Below are 16191 nucleotides of genomic sequence, written 5' to 3' on the forward strand. Positions count from 1 at the left end.
TAAGAAATTGCTTAGAGTCATGTTCGTGTCATCAGCACTTTAAAGCACTGAATGGCCTCACGCCACAGTACCTGAGTGAACTTCTGGTCCTTTATGACCCACCACGCCTACTTAGATCAAAAGGTGCAGGCTATCTGCTGGTACCTCATATAGTGAAGGCTACAGCAGGGGGCAGAGCCTTTTCTTACAAAGCCCCACAGTTATGGAACAGCCTTCCAAGTAGTGTTTGGGAATCAGACACAGTCTCAGTGTCTTGGCTTAAAGCACTACTCCTTTACCCAATAAAAACTTAACAAAAGGTCAAGCCTTTTAAGTTTTTATTGGGTAAAGGAGTAGATCTGGAGGGTCCTCAGGCATAGTGCGTTTTGGTAAAGTGGACCCTGTCATACCCCCACTCACTCAGATTAATTGACCATGCAGTGGCTGGCTGCTTTATGTCCTAGGGCTCCCTCATGTATGTGCTATGTTCTGGGTCTTCCCTTTTACTTATGCTGTCATTGTGAGTTTTGCCAGAGTCCCTGCTTGCACTCAGTGCAAAATGTATACTGTTCTTACTCATTAGGTGACATTGGGCATACCTAACAACCTGTGCGTTTCTCCCCGTCTGTTCCTCTGAGTTACATATCGATCCTGAGACATCACTAAAATGCTGACCTCTTCTGGTTCTCTGACCCGCCTGATCCATCCTGATGCCCTACATCTGGCTGGAGTCTCATCACATCGCTCTTGTAGAGGACGCCCCCATATGGACAACCGAAAGTCGTATTTGGAAGATGGCTCTGGACACCTACAGTAACGCATCCATGGTTGAGGACTACAGTTGATTTGTTAACTTTAGGATTGCAGTTGTCATGAACAGTTTTGCACTCAAGTTTCCATCAATGAACAGCTTAACTTCAGTAAAACAGACTTCATATTAAAACTATAATGAATTTCCTGGTTTCATAGTTATACATCGTGACGATATAGGACACTGTTATAGAAGCAAGTTATTTATAATTATGTTGTCTGGTATCACCCAAATGAGCCTGGGTTTCCTTTTGAGGTTTTTTCCTCATGTCATCTGAGAGAGTTTTTCCTTGCCACCATCACCACAGGCCTGCTCATTGGGGATAAAATTAGCTCATGTTTAAAGTCTTTAATTTTCTGTAAAGCTGCTTTGTGACAATGTTTGTTGTTAAAAGCGCTATACAAATAAACTTGACTTGGCATCATTGCGATATCCGGATGGTCTCAATATTTTTGCAAAACCTGCACTGTGGCTCTACATTGCCACATGGTAAATAAGCAAGCCCATTACATTACCCTCCATTTTGGTTTGATTATGTCAACTACTTCTACTTTCAGGGACAATGTCATTACTATGGCAACCAATGTGAACAAGACTGAAAATGAGGACTGCTACACAACCACATGGATCAGATCTGATCACTTACAATATATAATGTGGCTAGTCAATCAGGAAGATCGGATATGGGGAAAAAAAACTTGGATTGACTTGCACTGATAGTTTGAACACAGCCATTCCTTGTGTGCAACCACGTGACAAAAACAGTATGACATATGCACCGGCCACCATGTTGGATTATATACAAATCCAGAATCTAAGGATATGTACATAAGTAGTATATTTTATTCACATATTTTGATATTCTAATTGTTTGTTTTTATATCAACCCAGAAAACCTTTACATTTCAAACAATAAAGATCTTTGACAAAATAGAGTGCAAACACATTAAAAAAGCATGCAATACAAACATCACCAAGCACCATTACTAGTATCAAATCAAATCAAATCAAGTTTATTTGTATAGCGCTTTTAACAATAAACATTGTCGCAAAGCAGCTTTACAGAATTTGAACGACTTAAAACATGAGCTAATTTTATCCCTAATCTATCCCCAATGAGCAAGCCTGTGGCAAGGAAAAACTCCCTCAGACGACATGAGGAAGAAACCTCGAGAGGAACCAGACTCAGAAGGGAACCCATCCTCATTTGGGCAACAACAGACAGCCTGACTATAATATTAACAGTTTTAACAGGTATAACCCTTAACTGTCCTCATGGGGCCGTCCTTCACAGGAGCGGTGCGATAAAACTCCAACCAGACACAGGGCACCAGGATGGATCAAGCAGGTCCGAGGAGCAGAAGAGGCCAGCATCTCAATCCCAGGATCAACATGTAACTCAGAGGGACAGATTGGGGGGGGGGAAGAAAGAGAGAAAGAAAACACGTTGTTAGGTATGCCCTAAAAATGACAAGTATTAAATCTGTGTGGTAGGCTCGCAGAGACGAGAGTCTTTACATCAGGCATAACACACAACAATGGCATGTTAATATGGTAAAATATATCATGACCTGCTCTGGCTGGATGCTTGATTGGGTGATGGGAGCACACTCCTCAGCAATAATGAGATGCAGATGGGACCCTTAGGGCTGGCCAAGACAATTCAGTTACATTTCACCGGGTCTGGGACATGCGACAGAATGTCTGATGGCCGATTCCCTGCAGGCTACGATAGCCAGTCGAGGTCTCCACCCTCTCCACCAAAAGATTTCCTGTTGACTCCATGTAACTCAGAGGGACAGATTTGGGGTGGGGGGAGGGAAAGAAAACACAGGTGGTTAGGTATGCCCAATGTCACCTGAATAAGTAGGAACAGTATACATATTGCACCGAGTACAAGCAGGGACTCCGGCAACTAACTATGACAGCATAACTAAAAGGAGAGATCCAGAAGGTAACACAGGCATGAGGGAGCCCCGGGACATAAAGCAGCCAGCCACTACACCGTCAACAAACTCGAGTGAGCAAGCGAGTGGGGACTGACAGCATCCATACATCCCAGTTTACCAAAACACTCTATGTCTGAGGACCCTCCAGATCTACTCCTTTACCTCATAAACACCATTAACAAAAGGCTTGACTAAACAGATATGTTTTCAGCCTAGACTTAAATGCTGAGACTGTCTGATTCCCGAACATTACTTGGAAAGCTGTTCCATAACAGTGGGGCTTTGTAAGAAAAGGCTCTGCCCCCTGATGTAGCCTTCACTATACGAGGTACCAGCAGATAGCCTGCACCTTTTGATCTAAGTAGGCGTGGCGGGTCATAGAGGAGCAGAAGTTCACTCAGGTACTGTGGTGCGAGACCATTTAGTGCTTTAAAGGTCAATAGTAGTATTTTATAATCAATACGAAATTTGATTGGGAGCCAATGCAGTGTGGATAAGACAGGCGTGATGCGGTCATATTTTCTAGTTCTAGTAAGGACTCTTGCTGCTGCATTTTGAACTAACTGGAGCTTGTTTATGCACTTATTGGAACATCCAGACAGTAAGGCATTACAATAATCCAACCTGGAGGTAACGAAAGCATGAACTAGTTTTTCTGCATCATGCAATGACATTAAATTTCTTATCTTTGCAATATTTCTGAGATGAAAGAAAACTATCTGGGTGATGTTATCAATGTGAGTTTCGAATGAAAGACTGGGGTCAATAATCACTCTGAGGTCTTTTACTGCTGCACGTGAAGAAACAGAAAGGCCATCCAGAGTCACTGTGTAATCAGAAAACTTACTTCTAGCTGTATGTGGTCCTAGTACAAGTACTTCAGTCTTGTCAGAGTTAAGCAGAAGGAAATTAATAAGCATCCAGTGTCTAATGTCCTTAACACATTCCTCAATTCTATTAAGCTGGTGTCTCTCATCAGGTTTTGCAGAGACATACAACTGTGTGTCATCAGCATAACAGTGGAAACTAATAAAATGTTTACGAATAATATCGCCCAGAGGTAACATATATAGAGAAAAAAGCAGTGGACCCAAGACAGAACCTTGTGGAACACCAAACTTTACCTCGGTACGTCTAGAAATATCACCATTTATATCAACATACTGATAACGATCAGTTAGATAAGACCTGAGCCAGGAGAGGGCCATTCCCTTAACTCCCACAACATTTTCTAGTCTATCCAGAAGAATGGAATGATCAATGGTATCAAATGCTGCACTAAGGTCAAGCAACACAAGTAGCGAGACACAGCCCTGATCAGACGCCAACAGTAGGTCGTTTACTACTTTAACCAGTGCTGTCTCTGTGCTATGATGAGGTCTAAATCCTGACTGATACATTTCATGGATGTTATTCCTATGTAAATATGAGCATAACTGCTGTGCCACAGCTTTTTCAAGGATCTTGGAGATAAAGGGGAGGTTTGATATTGGCCGATAATTGGACAGCTGACAGGGATCAAGGTCAGGTTTTTTAATCAGGGGTTTGATAACTGCTAGTTTAAAGGATTTGGGTACATAGCCAATCATAAGAGAAGAATTTATTATTTTTAGAAGCGGTTCAATTACTCCAGGCATTATCTGTTTGAATAGATGTGTCGGTAAGGGATCTAGTACGCAAGTTGAGGCTTTTGATGTAGAGATTAATGAAAGTAATTCAGTTTCTTTTAGGGGAGTAAAACATTCTAACTGATGATCTGATACAGTTATATTGTTAACTACAAGGTCACTTTCATTGTCTAACCTTAAATTAGTAGTTTGAATTTTTTGTCGGATATTCTCAACTTTGTCATTAAAAAAATTCATGAAGTCGTTGCTACTACATACTGCAGGTGTGCATGTGTTGATAGTGGACTTATTCCTGGTTAATTTTGCTACAGTATTAAATAGGAATCTAGGATTATTTTTGTTATCTTCTATTAGGGAGGAGAAATATGTTGATCTCGCAGCACTAAGAGCTTTTCTATACTTCAGGAAGCTCTCCTTCCAAGCTAATTTGAACACTACCAATTTTGCTTGATGCCATTTACGTTCCAATTTTCGAGTGGTCTGTTTTAATGTGCGAGTGTCATCATTATACCAGGGTGCTAATTTTTTGTCTCTGACCATTTTCCTTTTTAGAGGAGCTACATTATCTAAAGTATGGCGGAATGTTGACTCTAAGCATTCAGTTGCCTGATCAAGTTCTGCAGGGGCTGACAGTGACCCAATCAAAGTTGACAGCTCTGGGAGATCATTTATAAAGCTCTGTGCAGTAGTTGACGTGAAAGTACGTTTAATACAGTAGCGTGGTGAGGTGCATATATTATTACTCAGACATATTTTGAATGAGATGAGACAATGATCTGAGATAACTTCAGACTGTGGAAGTATGACTATATTGTCTACGTTTAATCTGAATGTTAGTATTAGATCAAGGGTGTGACCACCATTATGGGTCGGTCCTATGACATTCTGCTTAATCCCGACTGAATCTAAGATGGACACAAACGCTGTTTTTAAAGGGTCTTCTGGGTTATCGAAGTGAATATTAAAATCTCCGACAACTAAAGCTTTGTCTAAGGAAATAACCAGATCTGAGATAAAATCTGCAAATTCAGAAAGAAACTCAGAATATGGCCCCGGGGGCCTGTAAATAATAAGCAATGGAATTAACTGGGGAGACTTATTTTTCGAGGCTACATACATTATATGAGTATGAAGAACTTCAAATGTATTAAATTTATAACCAGGTTTTTGTGTTACACCTAGATAATCGTTATAAATAACCGCGACGCCTCCTCCTCTGCCAGTTAGACGAGGCTGGTGTATATAACTGTATCCAGGAGGACTCGCTTCATTTAATGCTATATATTCATTTGGCTTAATCCATGTTTCTGTTAAACACAGTACATTAAACTCCTGATCAGTAATGAGTTCATTAACCATTAGCGCTTTAGATGTAAGAGATCTAATATTTAATAGCCCCACCTTTAGATCAAAGGTGCTGGCAGCAGCTGTACAGTCAGTATGATCTAATTTTATATTGATTAGGTTACTGGAACAAACTCTCTGAAAATTTCTACCTTTTTGTTGAGCTCGGGGAACAGACACAGTCTCGATGTAGTGGGCCCTGAGTGACGACTCTGTGCAGCTAGCAGACAGTCGGTTTAGCCTGTTCGTCTGCTCCCTGGCCTTGGCTCTGGATTGTCAGAAATTAACTAGGCCTGTTCTGAGACTATGACCTATGCTGCAGGAAATGAGAGCAGCACCTTCCCGAGTGGGATGGATACCATCCCGCCCTAACAGGCCAGCAGTGCCCTCAAAATTAGCCCAATTATCTATAAAGCCCACACTGTTTTCAGAGCACCACCTGGACAGCCAGCAGTTCAGCGACCATAACCTGCTGTAAGCTACATCGCCACGCCGCATTGGGATGGGGCCAGAGCATACTACAGCTAGTACTATTTAGCTATTAACTAGTACTATTTTATGCTAATTCTATTTTCTTTTCAGCAGCACTGTAAGTGGTTAGCACTAACGCCTCACAGTCAGGAGGTTTTGGGTTCGAGCCCAGAGGCTGACAGGGGCCTTTCTGTGTGGAGTTTGCATGTTCTCTCCGTGTCTGCGTGGGTTTCCTCTGGGTGCTCCGGTTTCCCCCACAGTCCAAAGACATGCAGGTTAGGATAATTGGTGGCTCTAAATTGACCGTAGGTGTGAATGCGAGCGTGAATGGTTAAGAAGAGAAAACCTCTATAATAATCCAGTAGAAGGCAATGGGAAACCATTACTGTAATGTTCCCTAGAGACTTTGATGACTGAAGCTGTCAGAGCGGCCACGTCACTGTAGTGATATGCCAAAATGGACGGACGGATTTTCTTTTCACAAAGTAAACTCACTCTAATCAAAAGGAAAAATCGATGGAGATAAATTACACAAGGCATAGCATACTTTGGCAAAGTTAAACCAGCTTCCAATATTTTTTTCTTAAGTTCCACCAATTCGCAAGTCATCTCTATTGCACTGCTCCATTTGAGATATTTGTAACCCAGTGAGTTCAATCTGGAAACCACTTTCAGTGTGCGTCTCTGCTGGGAGGGTTTCAGGCACAATTTCATTTGACTCTGGTACGTGTGTAAAACGGAAAGTGCATAAGTAAAACAAAGTTACTAGGTTACTGGAACGGCATTGCTAATATCTCACCTGGCAAAGTTGACCCACATTGTTCTCCAAACTCACCAAGTTTCACGCTGCTTCTAATCTGGCTTTCTTGGCAGATCTTTCATTTATCCTGTTGCTTCTTGATACTGCGAGATGAGTTTTCATCTTGATCTTATCGTATCCTAATTTGGAGTGTTGGTGCCCAATCTGGATTTGTTTTATCATGTAGATTTTCCAGTGCTCCTGCAAGGTGAGAAGCAGAGTCTTCGCACTAAAGCTTACAAGTTCAGTTTAATCAGTAGAGAAAACAGCTTTAATTAGCAATGAACTCTTACCAGATATAAAGCAATCACAACACACACGGGTGTAATTAGCTTTTTCCTTAGTTAAGTCCTTATGACTTAACTACAGAACACAGCATTATCTGGACAGTTCATCTGTGTTGTCACTGTTTTTAATTATTTTGGGAATTCTGAAGAACCATTTCTCTTTGTCACGTGCATTATTATCGCAAGTACAGTGCTCAGCATAAATGAGTACACCCCATTTGAAAAGTAACATTTTAAACAATATCTCAATGAACACAAACAATTTCCAAAATGTTGACAAGACAAAGTTTAATATAACATCTGTTTAACTTATAACGTGAAAGTAAGGTTAATAATATAAACTTAGATTGCACATTTTTTCAGTTTTACTCAAATTAGGGTGGTGCAAAAATGAATACACCCCACAACAAAAACTACTACATCTAGTACTTTGTATGGCCTCCATGATTTTTAATGACAGCACCAAGTCTTCTAGGCATGGAATGAACAAGTTGGTGACATTTTGCAACATCAATCTTTTTCCATTCTTCAACAATGACCTCTTTTAGTGACTGGATGCTGGATGGAGAGTGATGCTCAACTTGTCTCTTCAGAATTCCCCAAAAAAAATAATTTCTTTACACCACAAAGGTGAAGGCTACAAGAAGATGAGCAAAGCTTTACTTATCAGTCAGAATACTGTAGCAAAAGTGGTACAAAAATTTAAGAAAGCTGGAACTGCAACCATCTCACAGAGACGTCCAGGTCGTCCACGGAAGTTAACACCTCGACAGGAGCGTCTTCTGATGAGAAGGGTTGAAGAAAATTGGCATGCAAGTTCACTGCAGTTATCTAAAGAAACAGAAAGCCAAACTGGGGAAACTATTTCCCGTGACACAATACTGCATACACTGCAGAAGAATGGCATGCATGGATGCCATCCACGAAAGAAGCCTCTCCTAAAGCCCAGGCACAAAAAAGCCCACCTAGAGTTTACCAGGGCCCATGCTGACAAAGATGAAGACTACTGGGACTCTATACTCTGAAGTGATGAGACCAAGATAAATGTTTTTGGAACTGATGGCTTCAAAACTGTATGGCGTCGCAAAGGTGAGGAATACAAAGAAAAATGCATGGTGCCGACAGTGAAACATGGTGGTGGCACTGTCCTTATGTGGGGCTGCATGAGTGCTGCATTTCATTGATGGCATCATGAATTCACAGATGTATTGCTCTATACTGAAAAAGAAGATGCTACCATCACTCCGTGCCCTTGGTCGTCGTGCACTTTTCCAACATGACTAAACACACATCTAAGGCTACTGTTGGATTTCTGAAGAAGAACAGGGTGAAAGTGATTCAGTGGCCAAGTATGTCTCCTGATCTGAACCCAATCAAACACCTATGGGGAATTCTGAAGAGACAAGTTAAGCATCACTTTCCATCCAGCCACTAAAAGAGGTCGTTGTTGAAGAATGGAAAAAGATTGATGTTGCAAAATGTCGCCAACTTGTTCATTCCATGCCTAGAAGACTTGCTGCTGTCATTAAAATTCATGGAAGCCATACAAAGTACTAGATGTAGTAGTTTTTGTTGTGGGATGTACTCATTTTTGCACCACCCTAATTTGAGTAAAACTGAAAAAATGTGTAATCTAAGTTATATTATTAACCTTACTTTCACAAACAGATGTTATATTAAACTTTGTCTTGTCAACATTTTGGAAATTGTTAGTGTTCATTGAGATATTGTTTAAAATGTTACTTTTCAAATGGGGTCTACTCATTTACGCTGAGCACTGTATATCCCACCCAGAAAGTAAACACTGTCTTTCTTCAAAGGCAAAGAAATCAAAAGAAAATCATGCATGCTCGAAGTGATGTCATTTCCCCCTGACAAAGACTCTGGATAGAGCTGAAAGCTTTTTATGCAGTACAAAGTATTTTTTAAAAAATCACTTATTACCAAATTAGCTGCATAGATGAAACTTTTCAACGAAAATCACAAAGCAGCTCACACATAAAACACTGATAACAGTCATGGTTATCATCCAACATGGTGGACTTCCGGTTTGGAAATTAAGCGCAACGTCACTTACGCACGCAGAATTGTAAAGGGGATGCCGTTCAACTCTGAGGCGTATGCAAATTAGACGTGGTTACGCACGTGGTGACGTCATCACGCAACCAAGCAATAAAGCGCTTTTTTTCATGGTTCACGAAATATAAGTTCAAAAATACTGTATTCAAGCTGTAAAAAACGCAAACATGACAACACGTCGCACAGCTGTACTAAGTAGAAAGTCCTTAAGAATACAGACGCGTATTATTTATTAATTAATACTAGTTAGGGAGGATTAGGTGCGCGCGCGCGAGGGGCTCACGTGACGAGAAGTTCACCTTCATGTTGGTTTCCTGATATGTAAATATGTTTATATATAGTATGACTAGCTATTATACAGCTACTGAGGGGACGATTTATTAATAAGATTCTCGTATGGAAATAATTTATAAACTGAAGATCACAAAATGGCGAAATCCGGCGCTACAGAATGGTGTGAAGGTACTGTATAAAGTGATGTAGCTAACCTGACGAGAACCAAACATCTGCCTCGAATTCATATTACTGAAGAAATAAATGCACTTTGACAGAATGTTGGTTGTAAATTGTGATCCTCATTTTATTTAATAGATGTAGATTTGTATACAGTTCCTAAACCAGGCCGAATGTTTATTAATTTGTTGGATAAATGTTTGTTTGTTTTAGCATGGCACATCAGAAGAGCGAAGTTTGGTGTCGCGCTCGCCGTTATAAAGAGCAAGCCTGCGGGGAAGAGCGGCCGGGAACATGCGGAATATTTGGCCGCTAAACTCAAACAGCAGGAGGAAAACTGGAAAAGTAAAGCAGAAGATCTCAAAGACGAAGTTTTAAGTCTCAGGCAGGAACTGATGCTTGTTAAACTGCTGAACAAGCAGAGAAATGGCACCGAGACAGCGCGGGGTGAGTGTTCAGTCAGCCGGTTCACGGATACCGCCATTTTGGATTTGGCGCGGTGCACTCTGGGACCGTTTGGGAACAAACAAAGCATCCTATGCGAGATGTCAGCCTACGTTAGTGTTTCTCAAACTTTTTCAGACCAAGGGACCACTTTGTCCCAAAAAAAAAAATTCAGGGACCACCTGTCAATACCCCCGTCCGCCCCACACAACACACACACAGACAGACCATACAGAGATGTGTACTATTAGGTGTTTTTAATTGAAAAAATTATGGTTAACTAAATACATTAAAGGCCTATCCATTCCATATCCTCCGTGGTTTTTAAAGGCAAAAGTATGGAGGTTTAAAATTCAGCAAACAGTTAATCAGAACATTTCATATCAATTGTTCAAAATTAGGAGGAACATGAATAAACTGAAATGACAAAACAAATTTTAGATTTAACAGATTACACTTACTTGTCTTCTGCTCAAAACTGACTCTTTTTTTTTTCTTAATGGGAGGAGTGGTGCTGATGCATACTAAGCATCAATGATTTAATATCTGGTTCCAAGCTGGACAGCTTTAATCTGAGGTTTGGGGCCACATTGACTTGGTAAACTTTAGTCTGCCAAGCTTGTTTTTCTTGTTCTTCCTGTGTTGGGGACTCAATGCTAACTGAATCTTATTTTCTTTGCATTTTCTCCTTATTGATGCTTGTGTCGGTAGTGTCAGGGTTTTTCCTCTTAACTGAACCTGTCAGCCACTTCTCCATCCTTGTTGTTTCACTTTCAGTAAATTAAAAAAATCGCCACGAACACGAGCTAGTTAGGATTAGCCTATTATATGTTCAGAATTTTCGTTTGCTTGTTTTCAGGTCTGTTTGCCTGTGAGGCAGAGATTTGTGAGGTGACTGTTGCCTAGAGACGAGAGGCGGAATAAGAGCACGTGCACACTACAAGTTTTATGTGGTGCAAATTCAGATGCAGAACGCTTTTTAAATAATAATAATGATGAAATTACCGGCCCGTTTGATTGCCGTTAAAAACAAGATTGGATAAATGTAACTTTCTAATAATGTTACAAAGCATACGCTAGCTTATCTTGAAAACGCGGACTACATTTGTAGATCACCTCGCGGACCACCAGTGGTCTGCGGACCACACTTTGCGAAACACTGGCCTACGCGAACTTGTTGTAGACGTTGTGTTAGTAATTAAGTCATAAAAGCCTCGTACTCATTTGTCCTGCCAGTGTGTGTTTTACTCCTAGAGTGAAATGGACAACTCCATTGTTTAGTGAACCATCACTTTCAGTATTGCTAAATATTATGCGTTCATTAGATTGATTCATGACTTTTAATGCTAAATCTTTAGTGCTGTAATTATGATATTGCTCTAAGGAAGGTTAGAACTTGATTGGGGGGTGAATGAAAATTGAGAGTTTAAGAATCACACATTTTATACCAATAAATGCAGCTTTATTAATTGCATGCTCCCGCCAATATACGGTGCATGTATGTGCTTTATTACAAAACAACATGGTAAAAAAATATTGATACTGCTTAACACAACAAATGTATTGTGGCAAGTTAGCAAAGCTATTACAAAATGGCATGGTATACTGGACAAATATATTATTACAAGAATTACAATTTAATTACAATTTCAGGGGTGAGAATTTTTCCGCGGATCTGCGGAATTCCGAGTTTTTCCCGCTGAAAATGTCATTTTTGTGAAATGTGTAAATCCGTTGAGAAAATTTTGGGGGTCAGCGCGAGGCGAGGCTTGTGGTGGCACAAGCAGGCAGGACCGACCGACCGCCCGCCAGCATCTTTCGGCAACGCTCATCGCAAAATTAGTTGCAGCTGTGATAACGGAAACCGTCATTGCTTTCTTCAATATTTATGCTAACGACAACTCACGACGATTTCCGGCAACGTTTTGAACCCTAGTTTCATCTCACTTCTACAATTCACGGAGAAACAAGCTATACCTACATGGTTTTGATCACTTCTTAAGTTCTAGTTATTTTGGTTAGTTTTCAAAGTTACTTCGCCAATATGGCGAAAGTTTTGGACCGCAAAAATGAGGATCGTGTCAGGGAAATCGATAAATCGAACAGGATAAAGAACTGTTTCTGATGGGCATGGCTCGATAGTAGCGTTACCGTGCAGATAGGGACACAAACTGTGACGACGTACCTGACGGAACATATCCGAAAAGTGGACGTGCCGGGAAAGGTTCTGTGTATTCTGTGCTCAGATATGATCAATTATGGAAACAGAGGAGCTAGAAACATCCAGGAGCACATCAAAACAAAAAAGCACAAAGGTACGTTTTACTTAAATTGTCAAAGATAGAGTCAGGAGGAATCTAATATATCGTTACGGTTACCTCCACTATCGCTCACGAGATATATTATATCTGTAGAGATTTATCATCTTAAAGTTCATAAACGTTTTAAACCATCATTGAATTTGAAAACATTCATATATATATATATATATATATATATATATATATATATATATATGTGGGAAAGTTGGCAGACATTTCAGGTTTTTTTTTTTTTAAATGTCCCATTCTCATCCCTGAACTTTACAGAAGTTACACTCCAGCAGAGGTGGGGACTTGGACTCGAGTCGACTCGAGTCACTGTTTTCATGACTTGTGACTTGACTTGACAAAACGTGAAAATACTTGAGACTTGACTCGGACTTGGAAGTTTAAGACTCGGGACTTGACTTGACACACGATGACTTGAGTGACTTGAGTGTTATTTCCATCGTGTTTTTATTGTGAAAATAAAATGTAATATGCACATACTTCAGTAATTTTGATTGCACTGCCGTTGCGTTGTCACCGCCCTGTCCATCAGACATGCTCTCTGTGTGGGCTATATACCACACCCCATGCCACGATGTGTTCACAGATTTCACATCATATCATCATGTCAGCCATCCCAAGAGTAATCACTTTCGGCTTCAAGGGCTACTGCCTAGAAGGTAAACGACGAACGGCGCAGTGCAAGATTTGCAACGTGACAATTTCTGACAGCCAGACCACGACCTCCAATTTCGTCCGGCATTTGAAGATCCATTCTGCCCAGTAAGTTTATTAATGTGTTGTTATTTGGTGATAGCAGCTAAACTCCTCGTTAGCCAATGTTAGCCACGAGAGTGAGCGGTAGGAGGATTTTAGCCGTTGCAGATGTAGCTAGGGATTCAGTTTATTATTGTGAAATTCTTATATGAATGCTGGTAAGCAATGTAGTTACGTCAAGTTTAATGATATTGTATATCAGTAGTAGTAAGTTGATTGTGCACTTTGCAGTCGTGATGCTGAATAACATAAGCAGCTTCCTACCCTGTTGTTCTGTTTCAGGGTTAAGCTAATGGTCAGCTTGTGAACATGTACACGTTCATGAGCAGTACAAATTTGTGTAAGTGTGTTCGTGTACATTAGCCAGACTGTCCATAGGGCATAGAGGCAGGGGAGTTTATCATAGCCGTTTGAAATAGCAGTGCAGCAACCTGCACATTTTTTTTTCGTCACACTACCCGATCAAAAAAGAAAAGAAAACTCCGTCCCACTGCCTATCATGCACTATTGAAAAAAGCGCCACGATTTGGATTCACCGGCATGCCACTCGCTGTTTGAATACAGGCTAGCATCAATACTAAACTCTGCAAAATAGGCTGACTGTGCGCGGGAGTCTCGGTTCCCGCTGTAACACAGTGTTACGAAAATATATTGTGCAGTCATCCAAACCATGAGAGTGAGCGGTAGGATATTTAGTATATCAGGCTACCAGGCCGCCAAAACAATGGTTTGAATGACTACAATTTAGAGAGCACAACTCTGTAACTGAACAGGTGCATTGGATATTTCCCAGTGAGGTAATTTAAAAAGTCTCTGGGTAATTGTTCAAGGAAAGATGAATCCCGCGCACTGTCCTTTCCGTATTGTTCCCGAAACGTTGCACTTGTGGTAAGGAGGACAGTGCGTTAGCCACGACCGAAACGTTGTGAGCAAAGTTCCTGTGGAAAGGAATGCGCGGGATGCATATTTCATTTAACATTTATTTTCGTAACAATCTATTATAGAGGGAACCAAGACTCCCGCGCCAAAGTCGTTCTATATGTCCACGCTCCGCACAGGCTGAGGCAGCCTCGGAGAGGGAGAGCGTGAGAGAGCGCTTTTGCACACACCTCTGTAGCTTGTCATATGGGGTAAGATGATGTCACTTTTGCACGGGCGAACAGGTCTTCTTTTTGAGACCTAAATTATGTCCGACACACAGGGGCGGGCCGACCGGGCAGGCGCCCGGGGCGGCATCGCGGTGGGGGGGCGGCACGAGCGCGGGTGCAAAAAAAAAAAAAAGCCCCCCCCCCCCCCCCCCCCCCACACACACACACACAAAAAAAAGGTCCCCCCCCAAAAAAAAAAAGAAAAAAAAAAAGACGGGCGGGTGTGTGTGTGTGAACATTTTGGATGGGGAAGCCCAATAGACCCTTTTCACTGACGTCACCGGAAACCGGAAGTAAACAAACCCTGCGCCATATTGGAAGACCAACAAACTCGTGATTGGGGGAAATAACGGCAGCGCGCGGAATTTAAACCCACGAGGCACTTGATTCATCATAAACCTACAATGGTAAACTTTTGTGCTGTGTTAGGGTGTTCTAACAAAGCTGATGGGAAAGGTGAAAAGAAGTATTTCTACAGAATACCAGCTGTGATTGAGACACAAGCAAACCAAGGAGCTTTCTGCCAGGAGACAGAGAATAAGTGCATTACTGAGTGTCTCTGAGCAAAGGAGAGCCTGAACGTTGCAACCTCCCTATTGGCTGTTTATTGGTTGTTTGTAAAAATGTATCAATTGTTGCCCTTCCCACGGGAATCATCGCGGACTCGAGAGACGAGACCTGACGAGTTAGTTCGTTGGTAGCAGAACAAAATGTCTGGACACAAATCGGGTTTTCAGAAAAGGAAAGAAAATAAATGGAGGGTCAAAAATACAAAAAAGGAGGCAGAAAAAGCAAAACGAGTTAAGGTAGGACAAATGGTTATTTTTCTGAGGCAGCCTGCCATGGCTGCAGGCTTTCAGTTGCGTCATTGAATGGTTACTTTTCTGAGGCAGCCCACCGTGGCTGCCTGCAGGCTTATTTATTATAGCCCATTTAGTTAAAATAGTTGATATAAAATGTTTATAGTTATAGTTATGTGATGGTTGTCCTGATTTAGACTGGTGTTTTTTTTTTTTTTGGGGGGTGCGCGATGTTGCACCCGGGTCCAGATTAGGGCAGAACCGGCCCTGGCTACATTTCAGGTGTAGTTTGTTTTATGAATGTATGTACTTGCATAGATGTGTACTTGGTCTTCCAATATGGCGCTTAACAAAATCTCGTGGCGTGGTGACGTCATGCGGTAGCCCTCGATACCAAAGTTGCGCAGGTGACGTCATCAGTGTGTGTGTGTGTGTGCCTAACTTGTCGTAGCCCCATAATATGCACAATCCCACCAGCGGAACGTTGTACTAGTCATCAAAAAGACTTTACTACCATAGTACTACACTACTATGACATTACACAGAGTCTTAAGTAATACATTACGACTTGATCATTGCCATTCTGGTAACAGCAAATTTATAACGGGCCGTGTCCGTGACGTACAACACACGACGAGAAATGTTTAAACGACCATGTAAAGCTGTTAACATTCTGTTGGCTAATACAGAGCCCAACACGGTGGCGGCACGAGCGCAGGCGCGAAAAAAAAAAAGGTCCCCCAAAAAAACCCCCCGAAAAAAAAAAGACGGGCGGGGGGGGGCGCGCCAGCAGGGGGTTTCGCCCGGGGAGTAAATCACTCTAGGATCGCCACTGCTGACACATTTCTCTATCCTTTGGGTTTTTTTTTTACTGGCGCAAACATACATCGAAGTCACTTTAGGTATCTCCACG

At 41.4% G+C, this 16191-nt stretch overlaps 1 protein-coding gene across 1 annotated transcript in view; it reads left to right on the forward strand.

Annotated features, from left to right (window-relative positions):
* Positions 1–9775: 9775 nt before the first annotated feature.
* mei4 (meiosis-specific, MEI4 homolog (S. cerevisiae)) overlaps positions 9776–16191 on the forward strand; it is a 202349-nt gene continuing 195933 nt past the window's right edge. The window contains exons 1-2 of the mRNA XM_060914032.1: positions 9776–9809; positions 10014–10247. Of these exons, the coding sequence (XP_060770015.1) occupies positions 9776–9809; positions 10014–10247 (268 nt within the window). The remainder of the gene's footprint in view (positions 9810–10013; positions 10248–16191) is intronic.

The sequence above is a fragment of the Neoarius graeffei genome, chromosome 2 (assembly GCF_027579695.1).
Source record: "Neoarius graeffei isolate fNeoGra1 chromosome 2, fNeoGra1.pri, whole genome shotgun sequence".
Taxonomy (NCBI): Eukaryota; Metazoa; Chordata; class Actinopteri; order Siluriformes; family Ariidae; genus Neoarius; species Neoarius graeffei.